This window comes from Leuresthes tenuis, unplaced genomic scaffold, assembly GCF_036924035.1.
Source record: "Leuresthes tenuis unplaced genomic scaffold, fLeuTen1.0.hap1 SCAF_15, whole genome shotgun sequence".
In the NCBI taxonomy this organism is placed as follows: Eukaryota; Metazoa; Chordata; class Actinopteri; order Atheriniformes; family Atherinopsidae; genus Leuresthes; species Leuresthes tenuis.
In genome coordinates this window covers 6,021,821-6,042,264 of record NW_027325369.1, presented here as the reverse complement: position 1 = coordinate 6,042,264, position 20,444 = coordinate 6,021,821, and the positions used below count along the sequence as shown (strand labels likewise).

At 40.7% G+C, this 20,444-nt stretch overlaps 1 protein-coding gene across 1 annotated transcript in view; it reads left to right on the top strand.

Moving 5' to 3' along the window:
• The window catches only part of syne2b (spectrin repeat containing, nuclear envelope 2b), a 139,674-nt gene that overhangs the window by 41,423 nt on the left and 77,807 nt on the right, over positions 1–20,444 (top strand). Inside the window, exons 44-66 of the mRNA XM_072365901.1 lie at positions 61–360; positions 634–861; positions 1,061–1,177; positions 1,502–1,828; positions 2,015–2,359; positions 2,512–2,690; positions 2,859–3,075; positions 3,240–3,335; positions 3,592–3,756; positions 4,149–4,496; positions 4,789–4,925; positions 5,501–5,630; positions 5,894–6,067; positions 6,222–10,460; positions 11,201–11,389; positions 11,905–12,054; positions 12,314–12,555; positions 12,882–14,946; positions 15,307–15,641; positions 15,837–15,981; positions 16,061–16,261; positions 16,501–16,760; positions 17,102–17,261. Of these exons, the coding sequence (XP_072222002.1) occupies positions 61–360; positions 634–861; positions 1,061–1,177; positions 1,502–1,828; positions 2,015–2,359; positions 2,512–2,690; positions 2,859–3,075; positions 3,240–3,335; positions 3,592–3,756; positions 4,149–4,496; positions 4,789–4,925; positions 5,501–5,630; positions 5,894–6,067; positions 6,222–10,460; positions 11,201–11,389; positions 11,905–12,054; positions 12,314–12,555; positions 12,882–14,946; positions 15,307–15,641; positions 15,837–15,981; positions 16,061–16,261; positions 16,501–16,760; positions 17,102–17,261 (10,749 nt within the window). The remainder of the gene's footprint in view (positions 1–60; positions 361–633; positions 862–1,060; positions 1,178–1,501; positions 1,829–2,014; positions 2,360–2,511; positions 2,691–2,858; positions 3,076–3,239; positions 3,336–3,591; positions 3,757–4,148; positions 4,497–4,788; positions 4,926–5,500; positions 5,631–5,893; positions 6,068–6,221; positions 10,461–11,200; positions 11,390–11,904; positions 12,055–12,313; positions 12,556–12,881; positions 14,947–15,306; positions 15,642–15,836; positions 15,982–16,060; positions 16,262–16,500; positions 16,761–17,101; positions 17,262–20,444) is intronic.

Below are 20,444 nucleotides of genomic sequence, written 5' to 3'. Positions count from 1 at the left end.
TCAGAGTCAAGTCTAAGGCAACTTTTAACATCCTCACCATTTGTCCGTCCTCGTCTTCAGGCTGTCATGACTTCTGAAACTGAAGGAGAGTCCAAGTTGCTGGTACTGAAGAGACAAGGTGAGAGCCTGTGTGAGCGCCTGGAGGAGAGCAGGAAACTAGAAGTGGAGCAGCTGTTAAAATACACAGAGCAGCAGTGGAAAAGCGTTTTACAGGCTGCCAGACAAGCAGAACTCCGAAGTCTCACAGATGACTTTGACACTCAGAATAAACACACTGAGTCCTGGATCAGAGACAAACAACAGAAGCTGCAATATGTGGGCAGTCACACAGCACCTGAAGGGAGATGCCACACAGCTCAGGTCTGTTTCAACAAAAGCACAGTAATCGCTGATCAATTACTTTAACTTTAAGATTTTTGGATTAAGTGAGTCAGTATGGTAGACTATATATATATGGATATATAATATTATATATAATATATATGTAAATCCCAGTTGATTGGTTGGAAAGGAGTGCCAGCAGCTTCCCTTTACCTTTACATTCAACTTAGTTTTAAATGTTGTTTAACAGCATAACCTTTCCTTCCCATCAGTTCTTGTATTGAAATATATAGATTTTTTCTTCTTTTGAAGACCATCTTGACCTGCAGACCGGAGGGCGACTTTAAGGTGAACAACCTGAGGAGACGAGGCCAGAGTCTTTGTGACCATCAGGATGCTGATGAGGGCAGGAAAGTCCAGGTTCAGCAGGCAGTGAAAGACTTAGAGGAGCAGTGGAAGGCAGTCCTGCAAGCTGCAAAACAAGTTGAAGCTGCTGCAGAGGCTGAGATTTCCCAGGAAACTGAGAAGAGAATGTTGGAGGTGAGAGAGATCATTCCTATTTGACTATTAACACTAATTGTTCTTTTTTAAAGTGCTATTGTTAGATATCACTATGCAGAGGCATAGGAATGTACCTCTCCTTTAAATAAATATGAGCAAAACAATTCCTTTCTCTGTCTGTTGAAGAGCAGTTTTTACTGAACCACTTTGAATTAATTAATTATGCATATTTTTTTAGCTGAGAGAATTCAATACCCATCAGCAAGATAGCACTCACTGGATTGGGGTTTTCCAACAACAACTGGAGTCTCTGGGCAGCCAAAGCAAAGCTGAGGACAGACTGCGTACAGCACAGGTGAGATTAGAGGTCAGGAGTAAAAGGAGAGCATTGGTGTGTCTGCCGGATCAAGTGTGCTAGAGAATTATGGAGAAAAAAAAATGAAGAGATATAATCTCTCCTGCTTGTTCTCATCCTAACTCAAGCTGAGATATTATTGGCTGACTAAGTGGCCAAAAAAACTTGTGTTGGCTGTTGGACCAATCATTTTCCAGAATAGCCTGTAAATAAGCAGCTTTGGATGCAACTTAGTTGAACAGATTATGTTTGTAACCTCAATCATCAAAATAATTTTTGCTTTCAACTGCCTTTAAGTTTTGACACTCTTCTTCTAATCTTTAGGCCATTATGAGCTCAAAGCCTGAAGGGGACTCAAAGTTCCAGGTTCTCAAGAGGCAGGGTCAGAGTTTGTGTGCTCAGGACCTTGATGAACACAAAAAACAAGAGGTTCAGCTAAAAGTACAAGACACAGAGGATCAGTGGTCGAGAGTATTGCAAGATGCTAAACAGGCTATGGGCCAAGCTGAGAGGCAGTGTGCTCTGGATGGCCAACTGAGGGACTTTGAAGTCCTGAGAGAAAACACTAGAGCCTGGCTGGAAGAGAAGCAGCAGAGCCTCGTTTCTCTGGACAGTCAAACTGATCCAGAGCAGGCGATAAACACTGCACAGGTCAGTCTGAATGATAAAAGTTATGCGATTTCAAGAAATTATAACCAGTATTTTTCTGTTTTTTGGATGATAATTTCCTCTTTCATTCTCCACTATGCCACTGTCACATTTTAGTTTCTGTTTATACAATGTATTTGCTTGAATAAGAAAAAGTTATGACTTTGTGACTATGTATTCAATCATCAGAACATTCTCAGCTGTAAACCTGAGGGAGACTCCAAGCTAACAGAATTAAAAAGACAAAGCCAGAGCCTGTCTGACCAGGAGGACTTGGAGGAGCACACAAAACGAGTGGCTCAGCAGGGAGTAAAAGACTCAGAGGAGAAGTGGAAGACAGTCCTGCAGATGGCCGAAAACACCCAAAAGAATGCTGAGATTCAGTATTTTCTGTCCAAGGAACTTGAGGTCTTCTGGACCAATGAAAGTAGCACTAAGACGTGGGTTGAAGGCATGCAGAAACAAGCTGATTCCATGGGGGGAGGCACTCATGGTGGCAAAGCTAAGATTGAGGAAAGACTCAACACTGCAAAGGTAAAATATAATACATTTAAAATGATACTAAACATTGTCAGCAAAAATACCCAGTATGAAAGATACATTTGAATTTCTTTCTGTACATCTTTAGCAAAATAAATTATTTCAAATAGGGAATATTTTACATCGGGATCTGTCTTTGTGTTTAGGCCATCTTGAGCTCCAAGTCAATTGGTGACACTCAAGTGACAGAGATGAAAAGACGAGCACAGAGTCTCTGTGACCACAAAGACCTGGAAAAGGACAAGAGAGAGGAAGTTAGGCAGACAGTCAGAGACACAGAGAGACAGTGGACAACTGTTGTGCAGGCTGCCGAGGAGACACAGAGGTAGAGAAAGCTGTCTTACAACACTTTCTAAAACTTAAATGCTACATTACTGTAGTGTGGGATCTTTATGGTGACATCGAAGCAGATATCAATTTATTTCTTCTGTTGCTGCAAAAAATCTGATTATGAGGTTGGATTTTCTGTAACTGATCATCTGTCACCCATTAGACAGTTGCAGGGTGTTGTGGAGCGCCTGGAGTCCTGTCAGTACAAGCAAGATCAAGCTGAGGCTCGTCTCGCTGAGCTCAAGAAACAGACATACAATCTCCCGCGTGTCTTCCCCTGGCCAGGCCTGGGGGAGCGAAGGCAGGTTGTGGAACAGGCCCAGGCCCTCCTGGATCAGAGCACATCCTTGGCTCCTGTACTTTCAGATGTGTGTGCGCAGGTAAAGACAGGAAACACTGCTCAGCAAATGAAGTTTAAGACCCCTGCAGTGTTTGACGTTGTAGCTGTATTTCTTCTCCCACATTGTTTTGATAAAGATAAAATTAAATTTGTTATAATATCAGAGTTGAAACATGTGTTCTGTTAATTCACCGTCTTCTTAAGGCTGCAGAGCTATTTGAAATCACACAGGACCAAAGTTGGACAGATTCCTCCTGGGCAGATAAGGAGTCCATCCCTGCTTTGCTGAAAGAGCTCACTGTGAGTTTGACACTGTGCAATGACATAGTATTGAATACATATAGTCCTTCATCTTCTACTCTTTCATTTTTTGGCAGTTACATAACATTGGAATTTTATATCATAAGACCAGGTTTGATGTATTTTTGCTAGATAAAAGTTAGTGTCTTATCAATAAACTACTTTTATAACTTAATCTTTTGTGTGCTATTTATTTGATCTTTTTTCTAAGAGGGATAGAATTACTATGGGTTAATAGCAAAGTTTCTGTTCTCAGGATGTGGTAGCAAACCTGGAGCAAGGCATTCTGACTGAGCGGCAGTGCACCCTGCTGATTGAGCAGCATCAAGCAGCTCAGGACTGGCTGAGGGACCAGGTTAAAGGCCTGGGGCCCCCTCCTGCAGATAGACATGGTCTTCACAGTGCTGCCAACAACCTGAAGGTTAGAAGAAACTGAAACACAAACACACAATTTTTTGTGTGAGAAAGTACCTGGTACCTGTTTGATCAGTCTCTAATCAAACAGGTAATCTGTTTCTGTATTGAAATTAAAAATCAATTTATCTTAAATATATGAGGATGATTAAGTCAGAGGCTCTGTTATATATACAATCTGGAATCTTTAAAAATATATCATCAAATTACCATTTGTGATTCATCTAAAGTGTCCATTGTTCTCATCTAATCAAGCAATGTCTGGAATGTCTTACATTTGAATACAAGATTTTATATTTCAACTTTTAACATCACTGTCAAGTACTTTCATGGGATTTCATCCACTCTGTTTACTTTGCATTCTAGTAATCTGGGCATGTGGGCTTCTTTTGATTCCAGGCTTTGCTGCAGACAGTTGACAGGGAGCAGAGGGAGATGATGGAGCTTTACTCTGCCAGAGACAGTTTGCTGAGCCTTTGTACCCCTGGAGGTCAGGATGCCCTGACCCTGGAGGTCAGCCACCTCCATGATCTCTGTTCCAACTCGGAGCAAGAACTTAAGGAGCACCTGGCAACCTGTGAGAGGCGGTTGGAAGATCTGGACCGTGAGCTGGCCAAAATGGTCCAGGCGCTGATGGACAGAGTTGCAGCCCTGCAGTGGGAGCTCCGCTCTCTGGACCAGGCACTCAGTTACAGTGAACCACAGAATAATATCAATCAGCTTCAACAGCACTGGCACAGTCTTCAGGTCATTGTCTTTGTGATACAATAACATTATCTTTTAGAGTTGTTTATTTTTTTGTACGTTAATTGTCTGAATGCTTCACAAAAGCCTTTAAAAGGACTTATTAGTAACAACATATTTCTGAAACACATTTGTATTGTAGCTTTGTATGCTGCTCTTTCATTGCATTTCCTATCTAGTTCTCTCAAAAGAATTGTTGGGTTCAGTTCAGATCAATAAGAAATCAACCCTTGCAATGTAGAACCTGCTGAAATACAAGTAATGCTTACGTGTTGTCGTTTTTCCGTTCTTTCAGAACTGTGAGAAGTCACTAGAGGATTTGGGTGTGAAAGTTTATGATCTGCATCAGGAAGTAAAATCAACGTCTTTCACCAACGAGCTGCCAGCTGAAATTGTCAGTGGGGTTCAGTCTTTATGCCAGCAACATGCCAGGTATCCTGTTGTAAAAATGATGACATTACTATGCTGCTACAAAACAGAATTAGAGGAGTGCTTAAATATCTATACTTTGCTACCTCTGTTACTTTTTTTTGCTTGTCTATGTCTTTTCTTCACTCAAGGTGGTGTATATAGATTAACGAAATGCTCGAGCACAAACCTTCCAGCCTCGTAGACATTAATACCACCCCACCTCGCCACTGGGTCACTGTTAGGCCTTTTTAAGATATGTTTTGTGCTGTATTCCCAGCTGGTATTCCTGTATTTCAATTTGCTTTTCAATTATTATACATGCCAACAACATGACAAAGTGGGTCATTTTGATCTTTAGCGGTTGCAAAGTTTTTTCTAGGTTTCTTGAACCTACTGTCTTGAACTATGCAACTGGAATCAAATGTATACAAAATTCTCTATTACTACATTATCAAAAGGAAACATTTTAAATTCATTATGTAAACCAATTATGTTGAAATGAATCGATATAGTTTTATTTCTCATTGTGTATAATTCTTGTAGTCACCTCACAAATTGTTGTGTTGAGAGTGAATGTGATCTGAATATGTCCACAGTCTAAAGTCCAGGCTGTGTGAGCATCAGAGTACCTGCTGTTCAAACACGGCCAGCTGCCTGCAGGACTGCCTCCATACAATGCAGCAATGGAACCACAGCAACCCATCAGACTCAATTTCCTCTGTGCAGGTTTCTGTCTTTGAATTTTTTTACAGTTTTCCTTACAACCCTCATTCAGGAACAACAAGCAAGCAGTTAAATGTAAATGATAAATACTAATATATCTTAGAGATTATTTTATGGTATTGATAAACTGTTTGTATTTTTCTTTCTAATAGATGCTTTCATGTTGCTCATAAAACTATATTTGTGTATACTACATTTTATACTTTTTTCATACACACATTTGTGATCACTTAACACACTTTAACAGTTATTCCTCCTGGTTTTAGGGGACATTAGAGGAAGGTGAAAAGTTGCTGAACAGTCTGCAGGAGGCGCTCTCTCACCAGCAGTTTCTAACAGCCTGTCTGACGCCAGACTGGTTTGAGAAACTGCAGAAAGAGAGTTCAGAGATACTCAGGGAAGTAGACTTACACAAGGCTTCTCTAAAGCAAAGCTTAAAGGTATCTATATCAATTTAGATTTGTTTAGACTTAAATGTTTCCTAGGACCTTAAGCATTGCTTTTGTTTAAAGAAGCAGCTTGTCTTAAATCAATCGTTGAGTGATTTCCATAGTATTTTTTGTGATTAATTATTTTTTGGTCATTTCTTTCAAGGTACTTGATGAAAGAAGTAAACAAGTGCCTGCCATTCAGTCCCCTGATGTCTTTCATGGTAATCTACAGGAGACAAAGACCTCTGTTGTGGCGCCACCACGGAAAAACAAGCGCTCACCAGAGAAGTGTGAAGTTAAACTACAGGAAACAATGTCCTTGACAGACAAATCTACAACCATTGGAGATGAATTGCCAGTCCATGCTGAGGCTACACAAGCTGAGGATAAAACTCAACTTGGGACAGAAGTCATGGAAGTAACAACAAGTATCATTGTAGAACAAATCAGCATTAAACCAGGTTACAGTACTTCTCAGGAAACAAAGCCAGATGTGGCAGCTGAGCTAGGAAAGCTAGGTGAGCAGATGCAATGTGCTGGTGAGGAACCCACTGTGATCCAAAAGGAAACCAGTCAGTCTGTACCTGTTATTAGTGAAGAGAGTTTACCTCTACCATCCAGCAGAAAGTCAAAGAGTTTAGCCACTGAAACTGAGAGTCCTGCATCTCTCCAAACTACTGCTGAAGGTGTGGTAAATGAACCAGTGTTTGTTTCAGAGCAGACTGAAACTGCTGTTTTGGAACAAAGTGAGGTTTTACCTCCCAAGAGAAAGTCCAAGAGTCCAAATCTTCCTCTGAAATACACAAAACCACTGGCAGTACAGATGGAAGAAGCACCTGAAAGTCAAATGTTTGTGTTGAGTTTGACAGAACAAACTGAAGGCACCCCAGTAGAAGAAGCAAAACTCATACCAATCAGAAGAAAGTCAAAGAACGCTGAGCCTTTCACAGCTTCAAAGCAAGTTGCTTCCCATAGTACTGAAGTAGAACCTGAAGATGTTAAGAAAATCCCTGAAAGCCTGACTCTCTCAACTGAGCCAAGTGAAGCCATTGTTGTAAAGGAAAACAAACCCTCTCCAACCAAAAGAAGATCAAAAGGTCTAAAGCTCCTCCCAGAACACCCAGCTGGAGAGGTGGCAGACACCAAGCAAGAGCCTGGCAGTCAGAAGCCTTTAGCAAGTTCTGGAGAGCAAAGTAAAATGGTTGCAGATGAAGCCAAAATTATACCAGCCAGGAGAAAGTCAAAGAGTCTTGAGGCTTCTACGGCTCCAGGGTCAAGTTCTCCTATGAGCAGAATGCCAAGTGTGGACCCTACAGAGACCAAACAAGAACCTGAAAAATATTCTGCATCTCCAGAGATTATTACAGGGGCAACTGAAACAATGTTTCTACCACCCAAGAGAAAGTCAAAGAATACAGAGTTTTGTCAAAGTCTTACTGAGGCAGCTCAGATGGGGGGTGAGCCTGAAGGTCATAAATCCTCTTCAAACTTGAATGTCCAAATTGAACCTTATGCTACTGAGGAAATAAACATTTTACCAGCCAGAAGAAAGTCAAAAACTGCCGACCTCTCTAAAACCTCTGAGACAGTTGATGTCCCTGTTAGATTCCCTGATGTGGAGCTTGAACAAAATAAGATTGCTGAAAAGTCTTCAGCGTCAGATGGAGTCACAGGACCAAGTGAAAGTACTAATGTGGAAAAAGGAAAGCTTTCACCAACCAAAAGAAAGTCAAAGAGTTTGAAAACTTCACAAGACACCATTTCCAAGTCTGTGACAGATAACACAAAAGAATCTGCTGAACAGAAGTCTACTGAGGAAACTGAAACAGTTGTTTTGAAAGAAACAGAGGTCATATCAGCCAGGAGAAAGTCAAAACGTAATGATGTTTCCATAGCTTTAAAGCCAGGGCAAAGACGTGATTCAGTGTCTAAAGAAGCAAGGAAAGAACTTGAAAATGAAAGTGTTCCTTTAACTGAACAGTTGGTCACTATTACTACTGTTTCAGAGGAAAATAAGCTCTCGTTGAACACAATGACGTTAACAAGTCCTGTAGCTTCCCCAGAACTCTCATACAAAGACGAAACACAGGTCAAGCTTAAGTCTGAGAGTCAGGTAGCTGAAGATGTAGAAATTTCTACAGTTCTAGAGCTAAACTCTGCTCTTGAAAGACACACAGACGCAGAGAGTGTGAAACCTGTCACAGTTTTAGAGGTGGTCATAGATCATGCTGAAAATGTAGTTGTTGAAAGTCAAACCATTGTGGAGGACACCATCCCTGTGGATGAGAAGATTGCAGTTCATGATGCTGGCAGTGATCCCACTGAAGATCTTCAAGAAATGAAAATAGCCACAATCATTCTCGACACAACTGAAATGCTTGCACAGACAGCTGTTACTCATCCTTATAAAGCAGAAACGTGCTCTTCAACCCCTTATGCTGAACTATCCGAGTCAGACATTCTACCCAACTCAATAACGCCATCTAAAACATGTGAAACAGAGTTACAGGAGTCTAAGCAGAGATCCAAAGAGGCTCCAGAACAAACTATTTCCCAGACTGCAGAAAGAGACCAAGGCACAGTCTCTCAAATACAGCCTCTCCTCTCTTCTGACACTACAGACACACCGAATATAGCAGATTACATCAGCAAGTTATGGGAAAATACACCAGAGATTAAGCAGAGATATTTGGTTCTTGATCTGCCTGATATATGGATCACCCAGACATCTGAGATAATGCAAGATCAGCCAGAAGAAAAGACAGTGGCCGAAAGTGATCCCACCACATCTACTTCTGCTGTTTTGACCTGGCCTCACGGGGGAGGGACAGAGATGATAGAAATAACCCCATCTGAGAATGAAACAATGAAATTAAGTGAAAGTGTGGATCAGGAAAAACTAGAAGAATTTAAGGATCATGATGACCAGGCTAAAGAAATTCAAGTGTCAACACATGGCATCCAAGACAGCCCAGAGACCCAGGATAAGAAATCTATTCAAAAGGGGTCTGAAATACGCATTCTGCAACTAGATATACCTTTCAATCTAGATGACACTGAAAACACTTTTGTCACATTAGGGAATGAGCCTGGAGTGGACATTATTGAGACAATTAGTCATAGTGAAAGTGTACTTGAAAGCAGTGCAGAATTTCAAAACAATTTGGCTCAAACAGACTCCGCTCAACCTAACCCTTCTGAATCCATAGCACAGTCACAACACAAGACTGAATTTATAGAAATAAGCTTTTATGAGCAAAAAATGGTGAAACCAGTTCAGACTGAGCTCTTACAAGACACAGAGGAGAAGCCCAAAGTGGGCATGGAACACAGCATACAAGATGAGCATCCTACTTTGCTTACGCATGGCACAGGCAGTGCACCAACGAGCTTTGATGAAGAATCTGTCACAGAGAAAATTTACATAGGGCCTGAAGTGCAAATTCTACAACTGGATATACAAACTAGTTCAGAAGAGCATAAAAACACCTGCATCGCAATAGAACAACAACCAAGGATAGATTTTGTTCAAACAGGTAATCACACAGAGAGGGAGAAAGAAAAGATGACAGTTGATGTCGTTCCGGGAAATGCTGCAACTAAAATGACAAAGATAGCGACGCAAGAGGACAGTACTGAATACAAAGACAGTGTGACACAGAAGGATTCTGATCAACTCACCTCTCTTGTTTATGAGTCGATACAACCACGTGAGATAAGATATATAGAAATAAACTTGCAAGAGGAAGACATTGTAAGTCCAAGTCAAACTGAAACAGAGACAGAGTTCATAATAACCACACAGCAAAGACCTGGAAAGGAACAGGGTACCCCAGAAAGCCACCCTGAAACATCAGTGCATGGGGTTGATAGTGGTTCCAGGAGCCTGGAAGAAAAGTCTGTTGTGGAAGAGAAAATCCAGATGGAATCTGAAGTGCTTGTTTTGCAAGTAGATATACCAGCCAGTCTGAAGGAGGGTGAAAACACATTAATAATAGTAGCAAAAGAAGTGCCTGAAAACAAAGACAAGACTACAGCTGACCTTCAACCAGAGAAGGATGACACTAAGACAAGACGAGCAGGGCAACAAATTGGATCTGAAAGGCTGGAGGATGTGACTCAGAATGACTCCGATCAAAACATGTCTGGTGTTTTTGCAGAGAAAACGTTTGAAGAAATAAGCTTATCTGAGCAAGATACAGAAAACACAATCCACAAAGGAGATGAATTGGCCAATTTACAACCAGATACACTGGAACAACAAATCACAACTGTTCAAATTGAAGAGGTGCCAAAGACTGATGGAGATGAAACAACTATCCAGCGCAAAAAAGTGGCAGAAATCCAAGCTTTGGCCTCTCCTGATGCTCAACCAGAAAAGACGACAGATGAAACATCAATGGTAGTAGTAAATATTGAGGAACATGGACACCAAAAAACTCTTGAAATAGGCTCAACTGGACAAATCATTGATACTCAACTAAACTCAAACAAAATTGCACGAGAAAGACTTGAAGTAGAATCGGATACTGATGTTCAACATACACATTCTGCATCAACACATGACATGCTGGATACACCGAAGACCTTTGATGAAAAGTCTGTTGAAAAGAGTGAAATCCAAATGACTCCACTTGAGGAGATGACTAAGGTAGATGTGCATGAAAGCTTCACTGATTCCTTGTCTGAACCCTGTGTGGTTCCTAAGGTCAAAATGGAAGAACTTGCAATAGATGCAATTGACAAGAATGATGGACAACAGCAGGAGATTGAAAAGACAGAGAGAGAGGGTGAAGAAAAAGAAGCGTTTCTCAACGTAGAGCTATCACTCCAAATGGAACAGGTAAATTATACAGCATACTCATCTGCTTCTGTATGATATGGTTTAAAATAATATGAGATTTGATCTCATTTGACCTAATGTTCTGTAAGTTATTCTCTCTTGATTTCTTCTGAGAAATGACAAACTAGGGTCTTCTTAAAATTCCTTAATTTCCTTCAAGAACATATTGGTTTGCAGTACCAAACATTTAAGTTAAAGTACAAGTCATAGGAATTAACACTCATTTAAGTCTTTTTAGCTAATTTATTAATACCAGTGTTTCATGCCTACAATAGGAGCTGGTATTAAGTGCAGGGTCTCTTCAGACAGTTGAGAAACTGTCAACTAATCTTACCCAGGGTGAAGTAACCCATCCGGAGGGATTGAGTGCTAGTGTTTTGAAGACTGAGAAACAAGTTATGGAGCCATCAGAGGGATCAGCCATGGACAATATCTTCACAGAGATACAGAAACTGTCAGGGATGGGAGCCATAAGTCAACTCATTGAGGTACTTTATCATGTTTACTGTCTGCCATAGTGTCTGTTTCATATAATACAACTAAAATTCACCAAAAATGACAAACTGTCAGTTCTTAATATAAAGACAAGAGCAATGCTGTAAAGAGTCCACCACTGGTTTAATTTCAGCCCATTATTGTAATGTTATTTAGTCTCTTTTATATCAATATAATTTAGTCTAGTTTTATTCACATATATGGGCCAATCATAACATCTTGATGTACTTTACTAAGTAAGATCAAGACCTTACACGATAATTACAACAAGTACTCAGTGACTTTAATGAGTGGCAAGGAAAATCCTCCTCCACTCACAGTTAATGGAATGAATGTCAGTAAAAACTGTTGTTGTAGATCTTTTAGAGAGGCAACTTACACATAATAATTTCCTTATACAGGCCCTAAATGGGGTAAGACTAACACTTGGACTTAAACTCAAAAACTCATTCTGGTCCTCAAAGTGCATTTTGACATATAAAGCTCTGAGGTGTGTCTGTGTCCCAAGGCTAAACCACAGGAGGGTTCTCCAGAGGCCTTCATTACATCCATCAGTGATACGCACCTAAGCAGAGTAGTTTCTAAAGTTCTTAGCCTCAAGAACTGTCCCGCTGAACTCAGCCCAACAGCCATGGCACGGCAGGTGGAGGAAGTCCAGGTGAGATAACAGGCTGGATTACTTGCTAGAGAAAAAACAGTGAATTATAACAGCTGCAAGTTCTGTCTGTGGTGAAGTTGGACAGTGTCTCTGAAATTAAGAATTTGGAATGGATTTCTGTAGCAGGCTATTCCAAATGTTGTAATTGACAAATGCACATTTGCTTCAACAATTGTGGCACATCAGTTAAGCTAAATAAATAACTTTTACATAAAAAATACAAGCCATGAGTAACATTTTCTTTTCCTGTTGAGAGCAGGAGTACAGAGTGCTTGCCCAGCTCCAGGTGTCATTGTTCTCTCAGCTAAAAGAAGCTGGAGCTGAAAATGGCGATAGTCTGGAGCACTTGGTGGACCAGTGGAACACTGCAGCTCAGGACGGAGCAACTGTCATCCACAGTAAAGAGGCCCAGTTAGAGCTGGTGACTGATTACTGCAGCCAGATCCAAACAGTTAAGGCCACAATGGATAAGCTGACAACAGAGCTAGATGGTGTAAAAATGTGAGTTTTCATCTTATGGTTTCATTTAAATTTGCAAAACTTAATGTTGGATTTTAATGTACTTTACGGAATGTTGTATTATACAGTAGATCCAGAATTCAGATGCTCTTTTTGCTCTTTTATTATTAGTAAAACTAAATGTCTTATTTTAGAATTTATACACAAAATCAAGAGTTTAACAAAAATGACTAAATTTAGCACAAATCTAAATTTAAGTATGAAGAGGTATCAACTAACATGGTCTAGATCTGGTACGCAGTATACTCTCAGTAACACCAACATGATGTCAATACATGGCATGTAGATTTACAGTAATTTTTTTTCAGGTCCCCCCAGGAGAACAGCCACAAAGAAGCAGAACAGCTATGCTCCATACAGAAAAGTATGGAGGAGAACAGAACAGTACTTGGAGAGTTGCTTCGGAACCACACAAAGTTGTGTCTCCATCTAAATTGGTCAGACCGAGAAGCTGCACAGACAGAGCTAAAGAACCTACAAGAAAGGTGGAGAGCCCTGGAAAGAAACATTGAGAGCCATCTACATCACACAAAGGTCCATTCTCATCAGACCAGCAGTCTTCTTTCGGAGCTGTCAGGTCTACAAGAACACGTGGAAAAAATCAAGAAAGATCTTGAAACATTTTCTTCAGTTAGTCAGTGGAACTGCAAGGTTGCACAACAGCTGATGCAGGCAAATGCTGAGGTTAAAGCAGCCCAGCAGCAATGCCAACATTTCCAGCAGCTTTCGGAGGAGTTGCTCCTCAGCTCACGTTGGGAGATACAATCTAAGGAGATACATCAGTGGCTCCAGGAGATCAAAGACAAGCTTTGCCACGCTGAGGAACTAGTGTCTTCCCAAAGTATGAACAGCAGCAACCCAATCATGGAGAAAATAATTGCTGTGATGAGGGATGGCCTTGCATGGGCCAGGCAAACAGAGAGTGACATTGAGGGTAGGAGGAAGAGGGTGCCTCTTCTTCCTGAAGAGGTTTATCGGCAGCTCCAAGATCTTAAGAAGCTGCAGGCTGAGGTGATGACCAAACAGGGTCAACTGGAGTCACTGGTAGAGGAAGTGACAGAACTCCTTCCACAGCTAGACCAAGCTGAAGAGGTGCCAATCGTTCACAGTTCTCTGGAATGCCTTGAAAAACTCTCAAAGTCCACGACTGAAAGGCTGTCCAAGGCGATGAAAGAGATAGAGTCAGGACTCCAGACCAGAGAAAAGCTATTTGAGCAGATTGCTGACTTAGACTCCTGGATTGTGGCTCACCTGCAGTCAGTGGCCTTTCGGAGTGCAGACAGCGAACTTATGAGCCACAATGAACTTGATCGCAGAGTTCGCCAGATCCAAGAAACCCTGGCTGAGGCTGAGAGGCAGGCCGCAATCTGTGAGGCTCTTTTCATGAAGAGTAAGGATATTGCATCTGAACTTAGTGTCACACAAACATGTAAGCTTTTTGACAAAATTAGAAACCTCCAGGAGGATATTAAAGCAATTAACAGCAATGAGAAGGCCAATAAAGAGGAGCTGGATGAACTTATAAAGACAATAGATTCCAGAAACAAAAATCTGGTCGCTGTTGAAAAAAGCCTGAGGCAGATACTAGTAGATCTGAGCAGACACAGGTACCCCATTACAAGAGAGTCTCTCCAGGATTTAGAACCTTTTAAACTCATGATCTTGGAACACAAGTCCCAGGTTGACCTTCTGGTACCATGGATTCCCCATGAAAAGGCAAGTGAACTGAACATGGTGATTTCTGAACTTCAAAACAAAATTCTTACCCTGGAAATAAAATCAAAAGATCATGAAAGGTACCTGAATGCAAGGCAATATGTGGAGGACCTCAAAGAGATCATTCAGAAGCAGGTTCACCAGACCAAAGAGGATAGCAGGGATCTGGAGGAGAGGTACAAAATTTGTCATACCCTCCTCATCCAGTTTCCTTTGATGAAAGAATTGTGTAAAGATGCTCGGTCCATACTTCAGATGATTTCTGCTGAGCTCTACCCTTCACAGCTGACTGTAGAGCAACAGAGGCTTAGACAAAATGAGGAGAGTCTCGACACCTGGGAGATGACTCTCTCCAACAACCTCAGACTTATGGAGTGGGACGTGCTTAAAAAACTGGACCTTGAATCAGAAAAGAAAGCCTTTCAGACCTTCCTGTTAAGGACCCAGCAGGAGCTTCAGAAGCCTTTTTTATTAGAGCCAAATGAAACTCTGATTGACAGAGAATACCAGAGAATTGTGACTTTGAAAAAGATTATAGATGCAAAAACAAGAGTGCTGGAAGTTTTAGAGCACAAGAAGGGAAACAAAGACAGACAAGGATCTCAAGTTCTGATGGCCTTGAAGAATGCAGTCCTCAGTGAATGTGACTCACAAATGGCAAGTTTTTAGCATCATTACCTATGATAAAGATGTAAATGATGTAAGCTTCTAAATTTCTTAATGCTGGGAATATGCAAGTATTACTAAAAGGTTTGGTAGGCAACATGGGAAATGGTCGTTCACATTAACAATCACAAGATTTTGCCATATTAATGATCTCACTTTGCAAATGTTAAAAGACAATATAATATTTGTGTAAGTTATCTTTAAAATTGTTTACTGGTTCAATTTTAAATACATAGCATGGATAATAATGATAATATATGAATATGCCATCTAGAGAATAAAATTGACAAGAAACTAAGCTAAAATGATATTTGGGTAAATCTGAAAGAAATATGTTTTATTGCAATTCAGGAAAACATTTGTCAGGCCAGAGAATGTTTGAGGGGCTACACCTGTGCCGTTAAAGAGGCAGTACGGTTTCTGCGGGACATCGAGGGCTCTATACTGCCACCTCAGGGCTTTGCTGGACCGTGTCGTGAAAGTCTGGAGAAGACCCAGCAGACCTTGGTGTCACTGCAACATCAGTTCCAAACCTATATGGAGCAACTCCAAAATCACTTTACTCTGCAGACTTATTTGTCCCCACAGAAGTTGGAGCAGCTTCAGCAAAATATATTGAGCCAGCTCCTGGTTAGGGTGTCCACCCTCCAGGCAAAGGGCCATGTGCAACTGGAGTGTCTCAGCAGGTAAAAGACTCTCAAGTGAAAGTCTGAGTCGCCAAGTACTAATGAAACTAAATCATGAACCCTCTTACATGGTAGAGACTGCAGCACCTAAAGGCAATAAGCTACGCTACCATTATACAATATGTGTTCAAAATACTTGGTTTGTGTGAGAAAGCCCTTTCTTTTTAATTGACATTGAACACGTTTCTTTTTTAGGTGTGCAGAACAACATACAAACTATAACAAGTCCCATGATGAAATCATCCAGAGTCTCAAAAGCGCAGAGAACAGGCTCTTGAAGGTGATCTCTCAAAAAGTCACCTGTCTTGCTGAATGCACAGACCAGAAAGGAAAGCTCAGAGTATGTATAAGACAGCTTTTTCACAAGGCCGAATGCTTCAGAGGTAGAGATTTGACTGATGCCAGGCTATCTTGTTCAGGCGCTGACTGAGGAGATGGATTCCCTGCTGAGACAACTGGAGGAACTGAGGGAGTGGTGTCCAGAACAGAGCTGTCGGGGAGGCAGGGAGGCCGCTGTGACTGCTATCTGGAGATGGGTTTCAAGACTTTACCGCTGCACACAGAAGCTGACAACAAGAAGCAAACAGAAAATTGCAGAGTGGCTTGATATCACAAACAGTGTAAGTAAATCAAACACACATAAGTTCATAAGGACAAACCACTTTTCCAGTTAGTTTGTTAAAATGCTTATATTTCATTGATTGAGAAGCATACTAAGGTTTATGAAAATTCAGGTAAACATAAGGTACGATACAGAAAACCTCAGAGAAGACCTCAGAGAGATGGGATATGTAACTGGAGCAACAGCCCAGAAAATATGCTGGTAAATTTACAGATATGTGGAAATCTCTGTCTACAGGTAGAGAAAGCCTCTGTGGTACTGGAGCAGGTAGAGGCAGAGCTTCCTGAGGGCTCCGGGCTGAAAGCCTCCACTGAGGAGCTCCAGGACTCGCTGCAATCCTGGGAACAGTACCAGGACAGACTGGACTGTGAACATCGAGCCCTGTCTGCACTGGAACTGCGCACAGCCAGGCTGCTTGGTGTCCCTGCCCACCTGGAGCAAGCTCCTCCCACTCCACTCTGTCAGCAGCTGCAGGTGATGCAGGGCCGATATGACAGGTAAGATGCTGTATGACATGCAGTTCATTACCTTATTTGCATTACTGTTCCTGGAATTATTTGATTGGTTAGCTCCAATTAGTACAGAGGATGACTTGCATCATTATGGTTAAACTTACTGCGAATTCTTACTCTGAATCTCAGTTCAGTTTTTGCTTTTTTATATTGTATAAACACTTGTGGTAATTTTATTACACAAACAACTAAGGTACCCATAAACCCTTTTACACTTGGATGAGCTTCCAGTTGTAAGGGCTACCTCTCACATGCATGATATCAGGTAAGAGGCTATAAAGTTGTTGTATGAATTGCTGGATGTATACATTTGTGTGTTTTCACAGTGTGAAGCAGAAGAGCAGGGAGGGTTTGCTAGCTGGCCGGCTGGAGCTGGAGGACAGGGAAAAGCATCAAGAGGAGCTGCAGGTTGTCTGTGTTTGGTTGGAGGCTGCAGATAGTCTTCTGTCTGACATGGAGCAATGCAACAGCACACAGGAGCTACAGGTGACATTCCACTCTGAATTTGCCTTCAATCCCACATACAGTTGCTTCCTTTCGGTTGACATTTTGAAAGGAAAAGTTGAATGATTTAGCAAATGGTCAGAAATAGTTTACCATTTTTATACCAACAATGTTTTGTGATGTTTTTTAAAAATAAGTTTTTCACTGAAACTCACATTGTATACAGGGTACTTTACTGGTGAAAATGCCATAAGCCAAGATTTGTTATTCCTGTACTGTGCTCCAAAAAGTCAAGAGACCATTTTCACCAGAACTAATTTTGAGAATGAAACAGAACTTTTCTCATTTTTTTTATAAATTCTGCAGAAGCATGTTCAATGTACTATCTTGTCCATCTAAGATAATCATTTTGTTTCATTTCAGCAAGGTTCTACATGGGCTCACAAGTAGCCTGTTAATTTTTTAAAATTTTGTTGGACAGTTATTGGGTTTGGTCATTGCTGTAAAAATAGTTTGTAAATTCAATTCAATTCAATTCAATTTTATTTATATAGCACCAGATTACAACAATTGTCATCTCAAGGCACTTAAGTAATATAGTCCAATTCAAGCCAATTGGAATTCAATTCATTGTAATCATAATCCAATTAATTCATATAGAGCCAATTCAAAAAATTAATATCCTAGCTAAGGAGACCAACAGATTGCACCGAAACTTGTCTTCAGTCCAATCTCCCGTCCTGAGCGTGCCTGAGGCAACTGTGGAAAGGAACGACTCCTTTTTAACAGGAAGAAACCTCTGGCAGAACCAGACTCAGGAAGGGTGGCCATCCGCCTCGACCAGCTGGGGTTTGAGAAGACAGAAAAGAGGGAAAAGAGGGGGGAAAAACACCATAACGCCATTCAAAGGATATCTGTTGGAACAGGGAAACATACGTTAATAACCACAATAATGTCACATGTACATAAAATCAATTGTGAAATTAAACAGGGGGAAAAAGAGAGCAAAGTGAGGAAAGGTGTGACAGATGAGGTCCCCCAGCAGTCTAAGCCTATAGCAGCTTAACTATGGGATGTTTCAGGATTACCTGAGCCATCCCTAACTATAAGCTTTATCGAAAAGGAAAGTTTTAAGCCTAATCTTAAAAGTGGAAAGGGTGTCTGCTTCCCAAACATTTACTGGCAGCTTATTCCACAAGAGAGGGGCCTGATAACTGAAGGCTCTACCTCCCATTCTAATTTTAGAAACTCTGGGAACAACAAGTAAACCTGCAGTTTGGGAGCGAAGTGCTCTGTTAGGAAAATACCTTACAATTAAATCTTTAAGATATGATGGAGCTCGGTCATTAAGAACTTTATATGTGAGAAGAAGAATCTTAAATTCTATTCTGAATTTAACAGGGAGCCAATGAAGAGAAGCTAAAACTGGAGAAACATGATCTCTCCTGTTAGTTCTCATCAGAACTCTGGCTGTAGCATTTTGGATCAGCTGGAGGCTTTTCAGAGCATATGTGGGACAGCCCAATAATAAGGAATTACAGTAGTCCAATCTTGAAGTAACAAATGCATGAACTAGTTTCTCTGCATCACCCTGAGACAGGATGTTCCTGATTTTATCAATATTACGAAGGTGAAAGAAGGCAGTCCTAGAAACCAGTTTTATATGTGCGTCAAATGATAAATTCTGGTCAAAAATAACTCCAAGGTTCCTCACTGTAGAACTAGAAGCCAAGGAAATACCATCTAGAGTAACTATATAACTAGACAATTTCTCCCTGAAGCGCTCAGGTCCAAAGAGAACAACTTCAGTTTTGTCTGAATTTAAAAGCAGACAGTTCTGAGTCATCCAGGTCTTTATGTCTTTAAGACAGGCTTGTAGTCTGACCAACCTGTTGGTTTCATCTGGTTTCATAGATAAGTACAGCTGAGTATCATCAGCATAACAATGGAAATTTATGCCATGCTGTCTGATAATGTTACCTAATGGAAGCATGTATAAAGTAAAAAGAATCGGTCCAAGCACAGAACCCTGAGGAACTCCATGACTTACTCCAACGTGTGAGGAAGATTCTTCATTTACAAGAACAAACTGGAATCTATCAGATAAATATGACTTAAACCAGCCTAATGCAGTTCCTTTAATCCCAATAACATATTCAAGTCTCTGTAACAGAATGCTGTGATCGATCGTATCAAATGCAGCACTGAGATCCAACAGGACAAGCACAGAAACAAGTCCGCTATCAGAAGCTAACAGGAGATCATTGGTAACTTTCACCAGTACTGTTTCTGTGCTATGATGCACTCTGAATCCTGAATTAAACTCTTCAAACAGATTATTTCTATGTAAATGATCACAAAGTTGAACTGCAACTATTTTTTCAAGAACTTTAGACAAAAAAGGGAGATTGGATATAGGTCGATAATTAGCCAACACTTCTGAATCAAGAGTAGGTTTTTTAAGTAAAGGTTTAATTACAGCAACCTTAAAAGTCTGAGGTACATATTCTATCAACAAAGACCGATTGATCAAATCCAATATGGAAGTGTCAATTAAGGGGAAAACCTCCTTGAACAGTCTGGTTGGGATTGGGTCTAACATACAAGTTGATGGTTTAGAAGAGACTATTGCTGTTGTTAGCTCAGAAAGATCAACTGGACAGAAGCTGTCTAAATACAATTCAGATTCGAAAGATACTTCTAAAGCTGCTCTACTTGATGATACATCAGTGATAATAATGGGAAGGATTCCATTAATCTTCTCTCTGATAGAAACAATTTTATTGATGAAGAATCTCATGAAATCATCACTGCTGAGAGTTAAAGGAATACATGGCTCAACAGAGCTCGGACTCTTTGTCAGCCTGGCAACAGTGCTGAAAAGAAACCTGGGATTATTCTTATTCTCTTCTATCAATAATGAATAATAAGCAGTTCTAGCTTTATGAAGTGCTTTCTTATACGTTATTAAACTATCTTTCCAGACTAATTGAGACTCTTCTAAATTAGAGGAACGCCACTGTCTCTCCAGCTTTCTTGCAGTCTGCTTTAACGCACGCAGCTGTGAATTATACCAAGGAGCCAACCTCTTCTGACTGATTACCTTCCTTTTCAGAGGGGCAACATTGTCCAGTGTTGTACGCATTGAAGCTATAGTGCTGTCAACAAGAGAGTCAAGTTCTACTGGAGTAAAATTTAGGAAGCCGTCCTCTGTCATATCAGCAC